We start from the raw sequence: 20,758 nt of genomic DNA, 5'->3' as shown, positions 1-20,758 counted from the left end.
TTAATTTTTAATGTTTCCTGGCTAGTGTATAAAAATATCATTCACTTTTGTGTGTCTAGAATTAATATTTTGCTACTTTGCCAAACTCACTTATTAGTTCTAGCAGTTTTTCTGCTAATATCTTGGAATTTTTTACATAGACCATCGTGTCATTTCCACACAACCAATCTTTGCTTTTCCTTTCCAGTTTATATCTGTTTTATCTCCTTTGCTTGTCTTATTGTCCTAGCTAGGCTTTTCCAGTACTCTACTGAATAGGGGTGATAAGAATGGACATAAATCTTCCCTTGTTATTCCAGTCATTGCTGACATGTATTTGGACATTTATCTCATGCATCGGAACTAATCAGCACTATGCTACCTTACCCACTCCTTCGGTTTAGCTCCAGGACCTGCCTTAATGGTTCTGGTTTAGAGTAGCAGTTATTCCATTAAGTTGTAGTGTTGTATTAGTTTCCTCAGGCTTCTGTAAGAAAATATCAATATTCAGGTGGTTGAAAACAGCAGAAATTTATTGTCTCACAGTTGTCGAGGCTAGCAGTCCAAAAACAAGATGTCAGTAAAGCCATGCCCCCTGTGAAACCTGTAGGAGAGAATCATTGCTTGCTACTTCTAGGTTCTTGGTGTTTGCTGGCATCTTTGGCTTATAGATGCATCACTCCAAACTCAGCTTCTGTTGTGACATCACAGCCTGCATCCTGTGTCTTTTTTCTCTTCTAACATCAGTTTTATTGGATTAAGAGCCCACCACACTCCAGTATTTAAATATAACTAATTACATTTACAATGACCTTTTTTTTAAGTTTCTTATATTGCCTTTATGTTTCAAAAGTTTTTTTCTATATTGGAATTATTAACAGATTCACATATATTTTTCTAGTTATTCAAAATGATTTTATCTTAAATAGTTATAAATACATATAAAATTAGTTTAGTGAATGATATGTTGTGGACACAGCTATATTTCTTCATCTAAATAATTAATGATTTAACCATTAGATGGTTAATCTATTTGTGATCCTTGATCTTTAGTGCAAACTTTGCCGTCTGGTAAATTATTAAACAGAAGCAAGTGTTTACGTCTGATTTCTGTACATTGATTTGAACTAAAGCATTAAAGTTTAGTTACAAGAATAAAGGGATTTTTATGTTCCATTGATCCTAAATTTAATTGTAGAGAAAGAAAAAATACACACTACAGAAAAGTCTTTTAAGATGTTTACCATTCATGTTGCATGCTCTCTGTTTTTTCCCTCTATCATACAGGCAACCAGTTCAGACTCTCTCCCAAATCATTTTAACTTTTAAAATTTCAAAGTATTCATCCAACTCATGGCAACCATTGTAAGTCTAGTGTTCTCATTTTTTTAAATTAATAAAGTTTTATAATTAACACAGATGAGAAGCACAAGTTAATATGCATATTAAAATATGCTCTCTAGTTAGTGAATTTTCTCTATGTTTATTTTGCACTAATTCTATTCCTCATTTAGATCCCAGATGAACTTCAAGGGAAAGTCTTTCATCTTGCTTTGGAATATTCTATCAAATCTCTCATTTTGCTCCACAGTCAGGTGATGTTTCCAGTCTCCAACGGTACCTAGTGAGATAAGCACATGAACAGCATCTGGGTGAGGAAGTAGCACCATCAGGGCAAAAGTTTCCTGCAGCCCTCTTTAATCTCTTCTCCAAATCAAGCTAATGTCGGATAGTTCTCCGTGGGGTTCGATTCCCCACTCCTCCTTATAACGGGAGGAGCTAAGAAACAAACTTCAGGGAACACAGTAACACTGAAAGTAGCCTTACGGTCCACTTCCTTATCTGGTAGACTTCCACCAACCACTAAATTACAACTTTTCTTTGGAAGGAAAACCAAAACAAAATATATGAAAAGATCAGAAAATTAAATATATTTTACTAAATTCCAGGCACTATACTTGGCAAATTACTTCTTCCATGTAACATACATCTTAACACAACCTTACAAGGTAAGTATTTCTTCATTTTTCAAATGGAAAAAATGGAGACCCTAGATTTCCCAGTAATGAAGTGAAGGTCACAAAAGGTGCCTAGAGCTGCTACTGCTGTAGTTTCACTTGATAAAAGTTTGAAACCATCATTAAGCCAATTTTTTAATGAAGATTAATAATTTGACATCTTCAGCTATCAGACTGTCTTATGAAAGCATGATTATTGTCATTTGGAACAGTTAGCAAGCTATTATGGGCATGAGAATTGCTTTATATCTGATCTAGCTGAGGAATGAGAAGTGAAGGTAAATAACAAAGGGAAAAAATAATTTTTAAAGATATCAATTTCAAAAAATCTTTACACATTTAGATTTAATCAATGTCCATCATCATAATACATTTATGAATAAATTTGAGAAGAAAATATGAAATAGAGAAGTACAAATTACCTTTAGAATGGTATACATTAAAAAGATTAAATTAAAAAATTTTGAACTTAAGCAATATCAGGAAAAACATTCAATCTTATCTACTCCTAGCATGTTTTAGGAATACCATAAAAATTTATTGCACATTGTCAAATAAATTCATAGCAGGTTGGGTTAATGAAGTATCAATCTACTTTTTACAAGGAAGAAATCTGCCACATGAAATAATAACAGTAATACAACCTCAGTTCCTCACAATAAAATTTATGTTGTTTCCTTCTAGAACGTTCAAGAGAAATAAAGGAAAACAAGAATTGGAACTCTCCTGGTCGCATAGATCCACGGCCTTCATGCGGTACTTGCGAACAAATTTTAAAGATTAGGTAACATGGACTAGAAGGAAAGAATCTAATGTTTATTGGTCTGGTTTACGTGTCAGGCTCTGTAGTAAAGAATTGTTGGGTTTGCTGGGACACTTTTCATGGTCACTTTCAATTAGGATATTTGATTCCTTCAAGGGCCCATATGGCAGTACTTGGAGAGACATGTTGGCAGCACTCCTTAATTAGCATGGGGGCCAAGGACTCAAGGGAACTCTCAACAGTTTTGCTTCTGTAAACCACTGCTTATCACCTTTGCGCAAGAAACTTCCCTCGTCTGTTCTTCTCCCCAAGTCATGTTTTAGAATTTGCTCATAATTTGCTTGTGGATCAAACTTCATGTTCTCAAATGTTGCCTGTTTAACAACAGCTTCCACATCCTCTTCATTCAGTTCTCTCTCAAGAAAACTGCTGATTTTAAGCACAGAACTTCTGAGATCCTGAAGGAATTGTGAGTATGAGAAAGTATTCAGTTTAAAAGGACCATATAGTTACCATTGAACATCTTTATCACATTTTGGAAAACTAAAGATACCTGGCCTTATTTTAAGTCTAAAGTTTGACAAAGATATATAACTTCATTTATCCTTCTATGAAAAAGCGTGCTTTGGTTTTCAGCTTTGTTAGAGCTTCCTATTGCTTGATTTTATAACAATAGCTCACCTTCATTCTTTCAACCAATGCTTTTAGAATACGTTGTATTTTTCAGAAACTGTGCAAAGCGCTGAAGACGTTTAAGAGAACAATAGTATGCTATCTGTGCCTGTTAAGAATTTTTAATTTCATGAGTGAAAGAATAAAGCAAGTAGTTAGTTACAATGGGCCCAAGAAAGAATAGCGCTGGTCTAGAGGGCTATGCCGGTGACTTCACCACACATTTGAAAAAGAACTAGCAGCAACCATCCTCACACTTTTCCAAAAAATTGGAGAGGAGAACATACTTGCAAACACATTTCATAAGGCCAGATTTATCCTGATACCAAAGCTAGATAAAGACACTGCAAGAAAAGAAAACTAAAGAAGAACATCACTTATGAAAGATAAGATGCAAAAATCCTCAACAAATTACTAGCAAAACAGATTCAACAACATACTGAAAGGATTGTATGCCATTTTTAAGTGGGATTTACTGCTGGAAAGCAAAGAAGTTTCAACATACGAAAATTCATCAATGTGCTACACCACATTTACAGAATGAAGGGGAAAAATGCACAATCATCTCAATTGATGCTGAAAAACATTTGACAATATCCAAGAACTTTTCGTAGTCAATAGTGAGAGACTGAAAGGCGTTCTGCTAAGATCAGCAGCAAGGCAAGGATGCCACTTCTTGCCACTTGTACTCAATAGAGTACTGGGAGACCTAGCCAGAGTAATTGAGAAAGAAAAAGAAAGAAAGACATCCAGATTGGAAAGGAAGAAATAAAATTATCTCTGTTTGTAGGCAACATGATTTTATAAAGAGAAAACTCTAAAAGTTCCACAGAAATACTGTTAGAACTAATAAACAAATTCAGCAAAGTTGCAGGACCCAAACAACACAAAAATCAGTTGCACTTCTATACAGTAACAATGAACATTCCAAAAAGGAAATAAAGAGAGCAATTCCACTGCATTGTTTGAGAAAATTGCGATCTTTTTCTATAAGTGCTTTAAGAGAAAAACTTGAGTTGACTAAGATCTATCTTTTTTTTTTAAATTTTTTTTTAAGATTTTATTTTTTCCTTTTTCTCCCCAAAGCCCCTCTGGTACATAGTTGTATGTTCTTCGTTGTGGGTCCTTCTAGTTGTGGCATGTGGGACGCTGCCTCAGCGTGGTTTGATGAACAGTGCCATGTCCACGCCCAGGATTCGAACCAACGAAACACTGGGCCGCCTGCAGCAGAGCGCGCGAACTTAACCACTCGCCCAAGGGGCAAACCCCAGACTAAGATCTATCTTCACTGACGGGGGAATTGGAAGGAAGATTCTCTTTCTATTATATGGTAACAACAACAAAAAATTGAAGGGCTGTGAAAAAATCGACATCAAAAATACATAAACAAGGGGCTACTTGGGGGAAGGTAAGAGAAAGGTGATACCTGGTGATAGTATATTGATGGCAGAACAGAGAAATATTCAAGAGATTTTGCATAGTTTACTCTGGGGTTGGTCTCTTTGTCCAAATTTTCTGTACGTTCTTTTGTTTATGAACGCTTTTTTTGGTGAGTACATTCTTACGGAGGAACTCAAATTTGAAAATAGGGAAGGAATCAGATTTGCATTTTGAGATGATAACTGGTTGAAGAATGGAGAATAAACAAAAGTGAGGTGAGATTTCAGGTAGGTGGACCAATTAGGAAGGCTGCCATAGAAAGTAAGCAAAAGATGGTGGTGACCTGACTAGGGAAGAGGCAAAAGGAGGGAGATAAGTTGTGTCTCCCACAAAAGTTTCAAAAAGAATACATGTAACTCAGTAATTGATTAAAGAAATGAAGATGCAAGGTGAAGGAGGTGTGAAGTAGGAAGCCTGCTTTCTGATTTAGGTCACTTGAGTCACAGTGCAATTCATGGGAGGAGGAGCAGCTTTTGTTGGGAGGTAATAAGCTCTATTTTGGACATGATTAGTTTGAAGCCCAAATATTAGATACAAAAGTAGGTATATAAAAGACAGTTACATTCTATACGTGTCTGGGCTGCTGATATATATTCAGGATTCACCAATTTATTCCCCAACCCATTCCACTCTGGTTTACTGGACCTCATACGACACTTCACGTCTCTGGATGTAATGGACATTTAACTCTCTCTTTTTTACTGGACTTCTCAGCAGCCTTAAATATCTGAAAAGGATCATGAAGATCATTCCTGACACATCTGCTTGGCTTCAAGGTCACTGCACACTCCTTGTTTCCTTTCTACATCTCTGATTTCTCCTTGCTGTTTCCTTGGTGGGCTCGTTCCTCTCTAACTCAAACTTTATACCTTAAGGTCTCTCAGTAATTGATTCTAGTTCCTATTTTCTTCTCACTCTCTCCCTCCTTCTCGCTCCCTGCCTTCTTGCCTCACCCATTATCTCCTCTCTTCCCACCCCCAATTTAATCCACTTTCATAGTTTCAGTCATGTTCTATACAATGATGACGGCCAAAATTAATATCATTGATATTTTTTGCCAGATTTCTTCTTTGAGCTTTAGACTTGTGTTTCCAAATACCTTCTTTTGGATACTACTAAGTCACCTTGAACTCTAAGGTCAAATCCAACCTCATAATCGTCTCTCTGTAACCTTGTCCTGCTTCAGTGTTGCCTAAGTACCATCGTGATGACACCACTATATACAGAGACATATGAGCCAGAAATATAGCAAGCATCCTTGACGCCTCACTCTTCCTCATTTTTCCAATCAATAGTCCCTCTCCTCTTTACCTCCTGAATATGCCTTAAACTCTGCATTCTCTCCAATTTCAATGATATCATTGAATCCAAGGCACCATTGATTTTCAGTGGATTAGCACACCAGTCTTTAACAAGTTAGCCTATATTCGCTATTATCATTTTTCAATCCACTAATGGGATGATATTTTAAAAATTATTAATTCTATCACACTGCTATTCTTTTATAAGGGATAAAAGAAATCACTGACATCAACATTCTCTACAGTATTTGCAAAGTCTGGCTCCTAGAAACCTCTATCTTAATCTTTTATTACTTCCACTTGCTCTTTAACTTCTTTCTTCCCTTCTTCAAAGGTGTCATGTGCTTTACTGCTTCAGGGAATTAGCAAATTCACTTTCCCTGCTTAGAATTCTCCTTTACCTCTCTTTCTGTTGTTAACTCATATTCATTAGCTTGCCCTTGTCCTGTTACTTTCCTGAAAACATTGCCTATCACCTTTGACTATACCAGATCCCCTTATTCCATATACTGATCTCATACCTGCAGTTTTTCTTACCAACACTTATCACACTTTTGAATTATGGATACCTGCTTGGGGAATACCTGTCTTTCTTTTTGGCTTATAAGCTCAATGAATAAAAGGTTCCATCCTCTTTTTCTCATAATTTAGTGCCTGTCACATGGTAAGCATTCAATAATTTTTGAAGATATGAGATAATGTATTACATATTAGTGAATCAACATATCAATCAGAGATCACAAAATAGTAAATGTCAAATGTGTCTCATTTCATTAATGCAATGTTTTATGACAGCTTTGAATGGATGCCAATGGGTAAACGTTCCATGATTTCATGTGAAAGCTACTTTTCAAGATTCTCTTAAAATAACAGGAAGAACTTGCATCACAGGGCACACATTCACCTCTGTTTAATTACCCATATCTTAGTCACTTCTTACCCAGGGCTCCATAGTGCCCTTTCTCTTTTTCAAGCTATGGCTGCTCTGGACATTTGAGTTTTCCTTCATTGCTACAGATGGTTACATGGAAAGGAATCACAAAAGGTGCCTGTCTACGGTGAGAAGAGAACCCTGAGGAAGACCAGCAACTAAGGGATGGGCAGGATACTAGAAACCTACGAAGAAGCCTGAGAAGTAGTTAGATATGAAGATAACGAGGGGAAAGTGGTTCACTGAAACAAAAATAAGAAAGAGTTTGAAAGAAATAGTATTTTAAAAAATAATCTTCTCCTCTTACCTTCTTCATCTCCTCATACATCATGAACAGAATGTTGAACTCATGTCTGTGCTCATACCAGCCTCTGATGTGATCAAACCAAAGGCTTCCTGACACTGTGGGAAAATTTAAGAACTAATGAGGTGAAGATGTTGCACTCATTGAGGAGCAAAGTAAACTGTGTTTCTTTTCTGCTCTGGAGTCCTCAGAAAGAAAAATAAAGCTCCCACCCCTGGACTTCTATGCTACCTTTGTAAAATGGCGTTTTGGGAAACGAGTACATGATTTTAGCAGAAACTTGCCTTTCCCATGTATTCAGGAAAGCAGCAATGCAAAGAAAAGGAAGCCCAAAGAACTAATTTTGAAGGTTTCCTTAAGGTAAGCCCCTTCCTTTTCCTTCTTCCTCCACCTAAAAACATACGTCTTTATTTCTCCTCCTGCTGTCTGTTTTAAAGTCTCTGCATAGCAATTTTAGCTATCTGCAACAAGACAAGACCTGAATGTAATCTGCTAAGTGAGTGAGAACCCTAATTTGTCAGTCCACAGTCCTCCTGCATCAATCTTTCCTCTTTAGTGTTGGAGTGAAAATTCCACAGCTGCCATAAGGGCCACCACAGGCCATGACAGAGCACAGATCCTACACCCACCCTCAGCAGTAGCTCTTCTGGAACACATGGATCGAGCTCTTTTGAACTGCTAGAATATTTCTGGTTCTCCTAGGCTTGGGTCAAAATTTTTCATAAACAATATGCCTCTGCAACCTGGACAATTCCCACAGTGGTCCCAGTGAGGCCGGAAAAGCCATTAGGTAGCAGATTCAGTTGAGAAACGATAGTAACCAGTTATGTCCCTTCTACCTTCTATCATTACCCTCTGTAACTCTCTAAATTATGTTCCCTAAGCTAGAGAATTTGGCTAAATAGCAACATTGCCTCATAAACATGTTTTTCGGTGAATAAATTCAGTTACCTTTTCCATCTAAAAACTTTTTCATGAAATCTTCTATATTCTCCGGAGCTTCTAACATAACCATCATATTTGAAAAATGAAAATATGAGATCAAAACATCCTTGGGGTTTCTGTAGATGTAAAGAATCTGCAAAGGAGATAGTAAATTCCTATCAGTTATTGGTTATCTTTAAAGTTATTTTTAACATCTGAATAATATTTCACTATATAAATGCATAATAATTTATATCATCCAGTTTACTCACGGAAATTTAGGTTGTTCACAACGTTTTGCTATTACAAATGCTGTTGCAAAGATAACTTTATTCCCATGACGTTTCACATATGCAAGATTATAGGAATAACTTCTAAAGCTGAAATTATTTATTTGTAATGCTGATGAATATTGCAAATTACCTTGCATAGAAGGTGTTTCAACGTACCCTCCCTGAGCATTAAGTGATATCAGATATACAGCCAAGGTAGAATTGGAGAGCAGGGAAAACAAGGAAAGACTGGGCCAGCCCTGACGGCTTGTGGTTAAAGTTTGGCACACTCCTCTTTGGTGGCCTGGATTTGGTTCCTGTGCATGGAACCACACCAGTAGTCTCTCTGTAGCCATGCTCTGAGGGTGGGTCACGTAAAATAATTAGAAGGACCTACAACTAGAATATGCAACTATGCCTTGCTCTTCGGGGAGGAAAAGAAAAAGAGAGGAAGATTGCCAACACATGTTAGCTTAGGGTGAATATTTCTCAGCACAAAATTAAGGGGAAAATTATGCAACAGATGATGTTGAAGCAAATAATTATCCATACAGGAAAAAGAAAACAAAGTGGACTTTCCTCACACCATAAACAGAAATCATTTACAAATGGATTAGGTTTTAAATATGAATGCAACACTTTGACATCTAAAAAGTAAACAATATATATCTGGTCTTGGAGAAGGGAAAGATTTCCTAAACGGGAAAAAAAGGACTTAAAATGTTAAAAGTAAAACCAGAGACCAGACTTGAAAATTCCCTGAGCAGACAAGACCAGTTTAGTCATATAAGCAAAGCTTAATTTAGCTCAGTTTGCAAAGCGAACTCGACCTGGGTCATTTTTTGCTTATCACTCTGAAACTAACAAGCAAAACTTAACCTGTTTCTCAAGATTGATCTGAAGGAACCACTGACCAAATCTCTGTCATTTAGAAAATTCTAATATTGTAACCAGTTGCTGTGAAGAATTAACAGTCACTACTTTTTCACTATATAAGCTGCTTCGTGACAATATATCCTAGATAACAAAAATTGAATAACCTAACTTTTCAGTGAAAGAAAAGGATAGATCTGATAGAATTACTTACACAACATGTAAAATTATACACCAGTGGAAAACAATATTGAAAAACCAGAATAAACAAGGGCATATGGCAAAACCCCAGGGAAAAAGAAAATAAGTTACAATATAAAGTGCAGTAAAATGTAAAGCCAAGTGATTTAAGAGAACAACATATAATTTGTTTGCAATGACCAACGTAACAGGGATCTTTGTATACTGAATAATGTAATAAAAATAATAAGTGGCACAAATTCTAATAAGTCTTCAAAGTTTTTGATTCAGGGAAAATCGTGGTGGGAGATTTACACACAATTTCTTTAAACATAAGTATAAAAGGATTACCAGAAATAATTTACAAAACTATTTGACAAAAAATTTTACATATGTGTGTTAATGCTCCATATATGGAATATCCAACATTTTCTCATGTATGCTTGGAGCTACTATTGAATATTGAATATGAATAACTATTGAATATTGATCACGTAGCTGACCATAAAACTTCTCAATGAATTTCATAAATTAGAACTCTTATAATACCATTCCCCAAGAATAGTGCAATAATTACTAATAATCATCGAGGACCAAGTTAGAAAAAGTATATAAACACACTTGGGGAAAAAAATCTTCAGAATGACTTGGACCAATTAGAAAACTAAAACTGCGGGCCGGCGCAGTGGCGCAGGGGTTAAGTTCGCACGTTCTGCTTCTCGGCGGTGGGTTCGACGGTTTGGATCCCGGGTGAGGACATGGCACCCCTTGGCAAAAGCCATGCTGTGGTAGGCATCCCACGTATAAAGTAGAGGAAGCTGGGCATGGATGTTAGCTCAGGGCCAGTCTTCCTCAGCAAAAAGAGGCGATTTGGCAGTAGTTAGCTCAGGGCTAATCTTCCTCAAAAGAAAAGAAAAAAAAAAAGAAAACTAAAACTGAAATAATAGATCTACAATTAATATATTATATAGATATTAACGTAGATCTTAATTCTGTAGATTTAAACAAAGCAGTTATCCCACTTTATGCTGAAACCGTAATTTTAGCTACACTAAAAGATATGGCTAAACTAGAATATAACTAGATTAAAAAGGACAGTCATCACTTTAAAAAGTAAATATTGGACATCAATAATTCTAGTCATTTAATTAAAGAGGTCAGAAAAAGAAATGCGAACAAAATATGAAGAAATAATGAATTAAAATAAAAGCAGAGATCAATGAATTACATAAAGTTATGTTTCAAAAACAAACTAGTTCTTTGGTGGAAAAAACCTAATACAATATCATAGAAAACTGCTGATATCCAAAACAATCTAATTAGGAAAAAATATGAAATATCTCTTTATTACAAATGAATGAAAGAGATGTAATCACAAAATTAGAGAAAACTCACCAGGTCATGAGACTATACGGTGTAATTATTTTCCATGTTTTGAAATATTGATGAAATGGGGATGATTTACTTTGAAAAGTATTATAATATTTGTTTAGAGAAAGGAAACTAATTAAATAAACTGATGAGAAAAATGAAAATGTTGTAGAACCATGAAGCTGACACGATCAGATACATTTATAATGGACTTTAATCAAATCTTCAAAAGATTCGGTTATTTTGTATTTTTTCAAACTATTTAACTTAGCAAAAATACAAAAGGCTTCAAAATGTATTTTATAGACTAGAATCACAGTGATACTAAAATCAAAGAAAGTCAGAGCAATCATTGCAAATTGAAGTCTAGTTTTTAAAATAATGACAGATTAAATTCCAGAGTAATGTTAACAAAACTCTCCCGCACTATGTGAAACAAGGATTACAGTCGTAGCAAGTAGATTTGTTCCAGAAACAGGACATCATTAAATTATTAGTGGATTTAATTTTACTATGGAATAAAGGAGGAAAAACTATGGCGTCTTCAGAGTTGCCCCCAAAAAAGACATTTTATATGATGAGAACTTTTCTGAATGAAGAAAAAAAGATAAAAGTAAAACTACAAGTAAACAAGAATAGCAAAAACAAATTTTTCAGTATTTCATGCCTCAAAAATCAATTGTGAAACAAAACAAAACACAAACAAGGAAAGATACTCAAAATCCTAGAGAATGAAGGACAAAAGAAGAAGATTCCTTATCACCTCTATCATTCTATCTCTTTTTGCAGATTTTAACTATTGAAATAGAAAAAAGTGTAAATATTAGAAAGTAAAGGAAAATAAAATTTACTATAATTTAAGATGAAATATATTCCAGAGAATAAAGGGAAAATTAACAAATCTAATCAAAGAGATTAAGGGACAAAAGAGAGTACAAAACCAAAGCCTTTTTCTTTATAATGGCAATAACTAATAGGAAAGTCAGTAGTGAAAACAATGTCTAGTATTTACCAGCTAAAGAAATAACAAAAACTGGAAATTCAGGAAAAATTGTGTAAAGAACATACGAAGAACCACATAACACATTTTGGGGACGTGAAAGTAGACCTAACAAATAAAGAGCAATAGAGCGATGCTGGGTAGATGTTGGAATATTGCAGAGTTAATGATTGTTTCAGAATTAATCTAATATTTAATCAATTCCAACTAGCATCTAAAAATCATTGGAGGAATTAACATGAAAAAATAAAGTTTGCCTTATCAGTTACAATATTTAAAACGGTGAAGAACTGCCACGTATTAAACAGAGCTAGCAAATTTTGGAATAAAGAATGCAGAAATCAGAGGTAGGGACTATGGAAACTTTGTCAAAAATGTCGACTTCAAAACTTTAGGGAAAGAGTAAATGCTTACACAAATCGCATTGGGTCAATTGGCTAATGCCCTTGGCAAATGCCACACAATAGTCATATTTTGAATCACATGCAATAACAAATGTAATTACAATTAAATGTGCCAAACAAAAACATTATTAGAAAAAAATCCCTGGAAAGTATTTACATAATCTTTGTGGTGCAGAAGTGTATTCTTAGCAAGACTCAAGAGCCATAAGTTATGAAGGAAAGATTGATAGATGGCTTGCATAAGATCAAAGGATTCAACAATTCTCAAAGGTAATCTATTAACTAGGAAAATATTTGCCCCATGTAAATGCTTCTGCAAAACAGTAAATAAAAGGCAAGCTAAAGAAAAATAGCAAAGAATATAAAGAATATTTCAAGGCTGGAAGACCATAAAAACATGATCAAACGCAATAAAACCAAAAGAACTCCAAATTACTCAAGAATTAGATTGCTTTTACTTAGCACATTAGCAAAGATTGATCTTTCCAATCACTGGTGAGCGTGTGAGGGAAAAAGCATGTTTATTTGATGTTTGATGAGGAGTAAGTTGATAGATTACAGAAGGGAAGTAGATCATACCTACTGACACTGAAAATATTTGGACACTTTAACCTGAAAACTCCACTTATTTCACTAGATCACAAAAGTGTAAAGATCTGTAAGAATGCTTACTTCAACGTGATATATGCATTTGCTGCAACCTACCTGTCCATCAATACACATTCAATATTGTGTAGCCATATAAAATGCTATTTATTAACCATTAAAAAGAATAGAATTTCATGCGCTGACATAAAACCAGTTTGGCTGTATGTTATATAATTGCACTGCAGAAAAAGTGTGTCTTGACACAAGCTATGTATATACTTATAATACTTATATACTTATAAATATGTGTATAATATATATACTTATATTTTTAATGTGTAAAACAAAATCATAAAAATTGTCATAATCATATTTAAAAGAATGTGAATGAGTGGTGCTGGAGAACAAAATTGGAAGAAAGTACTTCTGTTTGTGCAAAAGGTCCATAAGCTACTTCTGTGACATACTTTAGCCTTTTTGTTCTTGAGACCTTTTGGTGCTAAATAATATGGGAGGTGGGACGCGAAGAGACGAGGCGATGGTCTCTTCTGATGCTTCATTTTGGGTACACCATGTTCAAGGAAGGGGACTCTATCAAGTGTTTCCACCGTTTCAGTTCTGTTACGATGTCCCTCAAAATAAATCAAGCTTAATATCTGCTGAGCCCAGACGGTACCTGTAAAAATAAATAATTTTCTTTTCAACTCAGAATAAATTTTTAATAACTCTCAGTAGTAACGCTTTGTATTTAACCACTCTCAGTACACACATGAATTTGTTCGAGTTTTTGTGTTTGTTCGTATTTTACATTAAGATGAGTAAAGATAAATCAAGGGCTCAGTTCCTTTGTCACTCTGAGCAGCTGTGCTTGTTCTGAGTCCACGATAGGAGTGATTCAGACTAATCCTTCCTCCTTCTGTTTCCTCTACTTCGTGCCAGGTCCCTTTCTGTGATTTTCTGCGCTACCTCTGTTTCTCCTTCCCTAGTCTCCTTTCTTAGTGCTTGATCTCTTGGAAGTAGACAACTAAACGTCAAGGCTCTTTTCACATCTTTTTTTTCTACTTGTGTAGCATATGTCTTCCCCTATAAAAAGTGGTGTTAGCAAGCATTCTTGTCCTGTTCCTGACTTTAAATGCACTATTTTAAATGTTTCACTATTGCATATGATGTTTGTGGTAGTGTTTGGTAGATTCTGTTTATCGGGTTAAAGAAGTTTCCTTTTCTCCCTAGTTTGCTTATAGTTTCCATTATGAATGGATGCTGAATTTTATTGAATGCTTGTTCTGCATCTATTGCGGTGATAATTCCGGCTCTGTCCCATACTCTCCTCATGTGGGTGAACTACATTAACAAATTTTTAAAGTAATTTTGACTCTTGAATTAAACCCAACTTGGTCATACAGTATTTTTTGCATTGTTGTATTTGCTTTGCTTATATTCAGTTTAGGATTTTTGTATCTATGTTCATGAAGATATCACCAAGTTCTAAGAGGATGTGAGATGCCAAAAATCTTACAAATGTCACTACCTAACTGATTTATCTACATGATAGATTTGGTACAATGTATGGTGAATCCTGGGGAGACTCACTAATCTTCTTTCCAAGATGATCAAGGAGCCAGCAGGCTGGACTGAGGACTGGTGTGTGGTGTCCCAAATACTTGGGCTGGACTAAAGGTAAAGGAAAGACTCTTTTATGACTGCAGTGCTGGACTAAAACTAGGAAAACTGAGATTTCATCCACATCTAAGAGAGGAAAACACCCTAATATCAGTCGTATGTGGAGCAGAGAGGAAGACACCAGGGATAAGGTAATGTGCTGCTAATTTGGGGAAAGTGCACAAGGTCATGAATTCCAAAGTAAATGGAAAAAGGGAGGGACTGGAGCATTTTCATGAAAGTCAGGAATAACTTGTTCTATGCTGACTCTAGTGTGTCTTTGAGCAACATTAACCACCCCATACAACATCATATCAACGGCCACCAATCACCTTATGTTCCAGAGACCACAATATAAAAAATGATTAATTTTACAATGTTTGATTTGAGGGCAATTTACTTTAGTCCAAAACAATTTCATTATCTTAGAGAAATACAAAGCATTTAGAACAATTGAAGAGCATATTAGGAGTTAGTTCTGACAGTGAAATGCTACTAGGAAGGATCCTGCTGGATTTTTAAATATATTTTCTTCCAGTGTCAGACCAAGCCAACAGGTCAGCAATTACCAAGTATCACCCTTGGCTCAGTATTTGATTTCTTCATATGTGTCATCAGAAATGACAATATATGGAGCTCAAATAAGCTTACATCATAGAGATCTGAGATTTATTTAAGCTTTTTTCTGATTCTAAATAATCGTCTAAAGATAGACTGGGCTACTGTCAACGTGTAGAAAAGGGCACCTCTGTACACATGTATTACCAAGCCAGAGTGAAGATGAGAACAGGTGGCCCACTCCTCAAACTTACCAGATTTTGGATATGTGACTATGAAGACATCATCATGTCTAACTTCAAATTCCTCTAGATTTTTCAGTAGGTCAGTATTAGCAGTAGAACGTATAAGATAATAGCCTTTAAAGTTCAATAAATATGCATCTGTGTTGTCCATAATTATTCACCTATGAGCAAAAACAGATAAAATGATTTTCAAGTTCTTAGTATTTTGTAATAATGACTAACACTTATTGAGTGTTCACTGTATGCAAAGCAGCATTTAAATGTCCTATGTGTATCAACTCATTTACCATCCTCTTCACAGCAACCCAACGTTGCTAGAGGTATTGTTATTATCACTGTCTGAAAGATGAGAAAACTAAGATACTAGGAGTTTAATCAGTTTTTCTAAATCCCCATGAGGGAGGTGTTATCATGATTCTAAACATACAGTTGGGGAAGTTAAGGCACAGGAGTTTCTGCAAAGTGTTCAAGGTGGCCCAGCTGGCAGAGCCGGCAAGATTTGATGCCAGGGAGTTAGGCCACAGAGTCCATGCTTCTAATCCATTTAACATACGGTTTCTTAGGATTTTATATTTTTATTCTTTACACTTTATTTTTTGTTATAGAAATAGAAAATTCTTTGATGAATATGCTCTTTATTTCTTCTTTTTCCTGAAACATGAATACTCTGCTAACTTCTTATTTTGTGTGTGTGAGAGAGATTGGCCCTGAGCTAACATCGGTTGGCAATCTTCCTCTATTTTGCATGTGAGATGCCATCTCAGCATGGCTTGAAAGTGGTGGCTAGGTCCACAGAAAGGACCAGAACCCACGAACCTTGGGCTGCAGAAGCGTAACACACGATCTTACCCTCTCTGCCACCAGGCCAACCTCAATAATCTGCTAAATTTGAAAGAAGTTTCTGAGGCTTTGGGATCTGATACACTGTTTCAAATGCATTGTGGAAAATGCTCTGCGTGAGTGATACCAATTGGTTTCGCCTTGGAAATGTTGCTCTCATTTAGCTGCAAGATACCGCATAGCAATTCCTCCATATTCCAGTAGAAGTTTGTTAGAAATCTGAAATAAATCTAAGTAAGAAAGTCAAAATAAAAATAGTCTAAAGACATTTCTATTCCAAAATCAGACCAGCCGAGCATTTCTTTATTAGCTCTGCCTGAGAAAACTATTCTTGAATGTTACATAAATGAGAGAATCCCAGAAGTTCTATAACCTTAAGTTACAACCAGCACACAGGCATATCTTGCTGTGTTTCACCTCACTTTATTGTGCTTCAAAGGTATTGCTAAGGTAATTAATGAGAGCGGCTATACCAAACAACAGATTTTCAGCGTAGATGAAATAGAAGGTGAAGATGCCTTCAAGAACTTTCATTCCTAGAGAAGGGAACTGAATGCCTGGCTTGAAAGCTTCAAAGGGTAATCTGATTCACTTGATAGGGGAGAAGGCAGCTGGTGACTTTAAGTAGAAGCCAATGCTCATTTACCACTCTGAAATTCCTAGGGCCCTAAAGAATTAGGCTAAACCTACTCTGCCTGTGCTCTATAAATGGAACAACAAAGCATGGATGACAGTATATCTATTTATAGCATGGTTTACTGAATATTTTAAGCCCACTGTTAAGACCTATTCCTCAGAAAACAAGATTCTTTTCAAAATATTACCATTCATTGACAATGCGCCTGGTCACCCAAAAGTGCTGGTGGAGATTTACAATGAGATTAATGTCATTTTCACGCTTGCTAACACAACATCCATTCTGCAGCCCACGGATCAAGGAGTAATTTTGACTTTCGAGTCTTATTGTTTGAGAAACATATTTCCTAAGATTATAGCTGTCATAGGTAGTGATTCCTCTGAGGGATCTAGGCAAAGTCAATTGAAATAAAACCTTCTGGAAAGGATTCGCCATTCTAGAATTGTTAAGAATATTCGTCATTCATGGGAAGAGGTCAAAATATCACCATGAACAGGAGTTTGGAAGATGTTGATTCCAACCTTTGTGGAGACTTTGAGGGGTTCAAGACTTCAGTGGGGGAGGTAGCTGCAGATGTAGTGGAAACAGCAAGACAATTTGAACTAGAAGGGGAGCCTGAAGATGTGACCCAATTGCTGAAATCTCGTGATTAATGCACGAGGAGTGGTTTCTTATGGATGTGCAGAGAAAGTGGTTTCTTGAGATGGAATCTATTCTGGGTCAAGATGCTGTATAGATTGTTGAAATGATAACACAAGATTTAGAATATTACATAAACATAGGTGAAAAAGCAGCAGCGGGGTTTGAGAGGATTGACTCCAGTTTGGAAACAAGCTCTACTGTGGGTGAAATGCTATCAAACAGCATCTCATGCTACAAACAAGAAATCGTTTGTGAAAGGAAGAATCAATCAATGCAGCAACCTTTATAGTTGTCTTATTTTAAGAAATTCCAGAGCCACCCTAACCTTCTGCAAGCACCACCCTGATCAGTCAGCAGCCAGCATGATCCAGGCAAGACCCTCCTCCAGCAAAAAGATTACAACTCGTTGAAGGCTCAGATGATAGGTAAACTTTTTTAACAATAAAGTATTTTTTAATTATGGTACGTACAATCCTCTTTAGGCATAATGCTATTGCACACTTAATAGAGTACAGTACAGTGTAAACATAACTCTTGTATGCACTGGGAAGCCAAAAAGTTTGTGGGATCCCTTTATTGTGATATTCCCTTTATTGCCGTGGTCTGGAACTTGTCCCTCAATACCTTCAATGTATGCCTGTATATTTCAGTTATATACTTTAAAAAGTTGAAGTGCACACAAAGAAAATAAACTTCTCAAAAAATTGCAAATATGGCTTTATGTAACTTGCACGTCAAAAAAACATTCAATTCCCTTACAAACAGTCTAAGTCATCTGATCAATAGGGGAAAGTCCAAGGTGAGTTTTGCTGAGTGAGAGAGAAAATCATTTGTCTTAGAATCATCAGGGTTTCTGGGGAAATGTTCATGTTCTAGCCCCTTACCAGACTGATGGAATCAGAATTTCTGGGAAGTCTTATTTGGAAATCTACATATTATCAACCCCTCCCTTCGCACTAAAAAATGTGAACCAAAATAGTGATAAAGCACTCCCTTGGTTCCAGTGGATGTTTTATCTCAACTTCCAGAGAAGCCTTGTGGGATGCTACTTGACTCTCAATTAAAAGATCCAGTTAAGGCCCTACTAAGCCAGTAGAGGTTTCCTCAGTCAAGTCAAAGTCCAGACAACTTCAACTAAAGGGAATTGAGAAACGACTAGACTGGCTGATAAGCCACAAAGAATGGTTTCAATCCAGGTAGACGAAGAGCTATGTTGACATGGGCATCACAAATTTTCCAGGAAAAACCTCGGGGAACTCAGCCTTTGGAGTGTTAAAGGGAGAATTTACACTGTAGAAATGGAGAAGTCCATAAGTAGGAAACACAGTTGAAGTGAAAGATGAAAGCAAAGATGAAAGTGTGATTCACTATCACACTCCCCTGACACCCCACAATGCTACCCACAGACACAGACACAGACACACACACAGACACACACACACACACACCAATTCCAGAAACTCAGGATGCTGAAAACAGACGAACCAGTATCAGGCAGCCCACACAAACATTATGAACATCGCTCCTCGTTTGCTGTTTGTTATGTTCAGTTTGTCCTGCACAGTCTCAGGAGACAGACAATGATAAGAGCTGTTGCGCCACAGAAATAAGGGAAAAACAGTGGGGTTTGGGGTGGATTCATGTGAGATCTCAGCATTGGCTAGTCACATATTGTCTTCATTTCCTTGATGAATAGAGAAGACAGTGATTGTATAAAGAGAAAAAGATGTCTTGTTTCTCCCTCTTATTCTTGTGACGAAGTCCAAAAGAAAAGGAGGAAAAACAGGAAATTGAGGAGAACAAAATAAGTACATTTGTATGCTGAAGAGAGGGTAAGACTTGAAAGAGGCTTGAAGTCTACCCTTTAACTACTCACTGTTGCAGATCAACTGATGAAGCAAAATCCACTTCTGATGGGATTTTAAGGATGACAAGGATTGATGTGTTGCTGAGACAGAAATACTCCCTACGGAGTTTGTCTTTGCCAATGAGCAGTGTTCTAGGGAGTCAGCTCAGTTTGGGTAAATAAATTGGGTAAGATTTGTTGACATTAGGAAAAGGACATAGGGTCCCTCCAGAGACAGCAAAGGTGTCAAACTGATGGAGAAAGTGAAGAGAACTGCATTTACCCAGTAGTCATAATTACTTAACTTTAGCAACTATATAACAAACAACAAGATGTACTTGTAAGCTATAGCAACAAGTTGCTTGGGAATGAAGAATGATCAGTAAAGTCATTGAGACCTGTCTTAGGGGGCTGGTATTCCTTCTTCATGTCTTTATTTGCACCTTCCTATGTACAACTAGCTATGGCTGTGAGAGTTTCCAAGGGCCTTATAAACTCACTGAGCATTTAAATTCATTTTCTAAAATGCCCGGGGTTGTCCAGCCTCAATGATACACTTGCACTTGTGTTTTTTTTTAATTACTTCATTGAGATGACATTGGTTTATAACATTGTGTAAAATTCAGGCTTATGTTACTGTATTTCAGCTTCTGTATAGACTGCATGGTTTTCACCACCAATAGTCTAGTTTTAGTCCATCGCCATACATACATGCCTTTTTACCCTTTTTGCCCTACACCCTACCCCCTTCCCCTCTGGTAACCACCAATCTGTTCTCTGTATCTGTGTGTTTGCCTTACATATACGAGAGAAATCATGTAGTGTTTGTCTTTGTCTGGCATATTTAGCCCAGCATAATACCCTCAAGGTCCATCCATGTTGTTGCAAATGGCATGATTTTGTCCTTTTATGGCTGAGTAGTATTCCATTGTGTATACATATATATTCTACATCTTCTTTATCCATGCCCGCATTGATGGGCACTTGGGTTGCTTCCATGTCTTGGCTATTGTGACTAATGCTGCAATGAACATTGGGCCACATAAATCTTTTTGAATTGATGAATTTCCTATTCTTTGGATAAATACCCAATAGTGAAATAGCTGCATCACATAGTATTTCTGTTTTTATTTTTTGAGAAATCTCCATACTGTTTTCTGTAGTGGCTGTATCAGTTTGCATTCCCACCAGCGTTGTATGATGGTTCCCTTTTCTCCACATCCTCTCCAAGCACCTTTAAATTCACTGAGTATTTAAATTCATTTTCCAAAATGACCAGGGTTGTCAATCCCAAGTGATGCCCTTCCACTC

At 36.3% G+C, this 20,758-nt stretch overlaps 1 protein-coding gene across 2 annotated transcripts; it reads right to left on the bottom strand.

Annotated features, from left to right (window-relative positions):
- Positions 1–1,154: 1,154 nt before the first annotated feature.
- On the bottom strand, positions 1,155–19,594 carry LOC100072716 (amine sulfotransferase). 2 transcript variants are annotated; one of them, XM_070223680.1, is made up of 7 exons: positions 19,478–19,594; positions 15,492–15,643; positions 13,488–13,696; positions 8,360–8,486; positions 7,412–7,506; positions 3,032–3,218; positions 1,155–1,600 (listed from the first exon to the last, which is right to left on the bottom strand). In XM_070223680.1, exons 2-7 carry the CDS (start codon positions 15,631–15,633, stop codon positions 1,479–1,481), a joined length of 882 nt encoding a protein of 293 aa, XP_070079781.1. In that variant the 5' UTR covers positions 15,634–15,643; positions 19,478–19,594; the 3' UTR covers positions 1,155–1,478. The 2 variants fall into 2 exon arrangements, with proteins under 2 accessions (XP_070079781.1, XP_023505214.1); XM_023649446.2 differs by lacking the exon at positions 19,478–19,594 and having other exon boundaries at positions 1,444–1,600; positions 15,492–15,712.
- Positions 19,595–20,758: the final 1,164 nt, after the last annotated feature.

The sequence above is a fragment of the Equus caballus genome, chromosome 10 (assembly GCF_041296265.1).
Source record: "Equus caballus isolate H_3958 breed thoroughbred chromosome 10, TB-T2T, whole genome shotgun sequence".
NCBI classification, from domain to species: Eukaryota; Metazoa; Chordata; class Mammalia; order Perissodactyla; family Equidae; genus Equus; species Equus caballus.
This window is presented reverse-complemented; position numbering and strand designations above follow the sequence as displayed.

What these genes read in the sequence shown, in the direction of transcription:
- LOC100072716 (XM_070223680.1), bottom strand. Translation starts at nt 15,633, where the DNA reads ATGGACAACACAGATGCATATTTATTGAACTTTAAAGGCTATTATCTT. An exon ending in AGTCACATATCCAAAATCTG is followed by an intron (nt 13,697 to 15,491) that starts GTAAGTTTGAGG and finishes TTATTTTTACAG; the next exon opens with GTACCGTCTGGGCTCAGCAG. An exon ending in TGTATGAGGAGATGAAGAAG is followed by an intron (nt 3,219 to 7,411) that starts GTAAGAGGAGAA and finishes CAATTCCTTCAG; the next exon opens with GATCTCAGAAGTTCTGTGCT.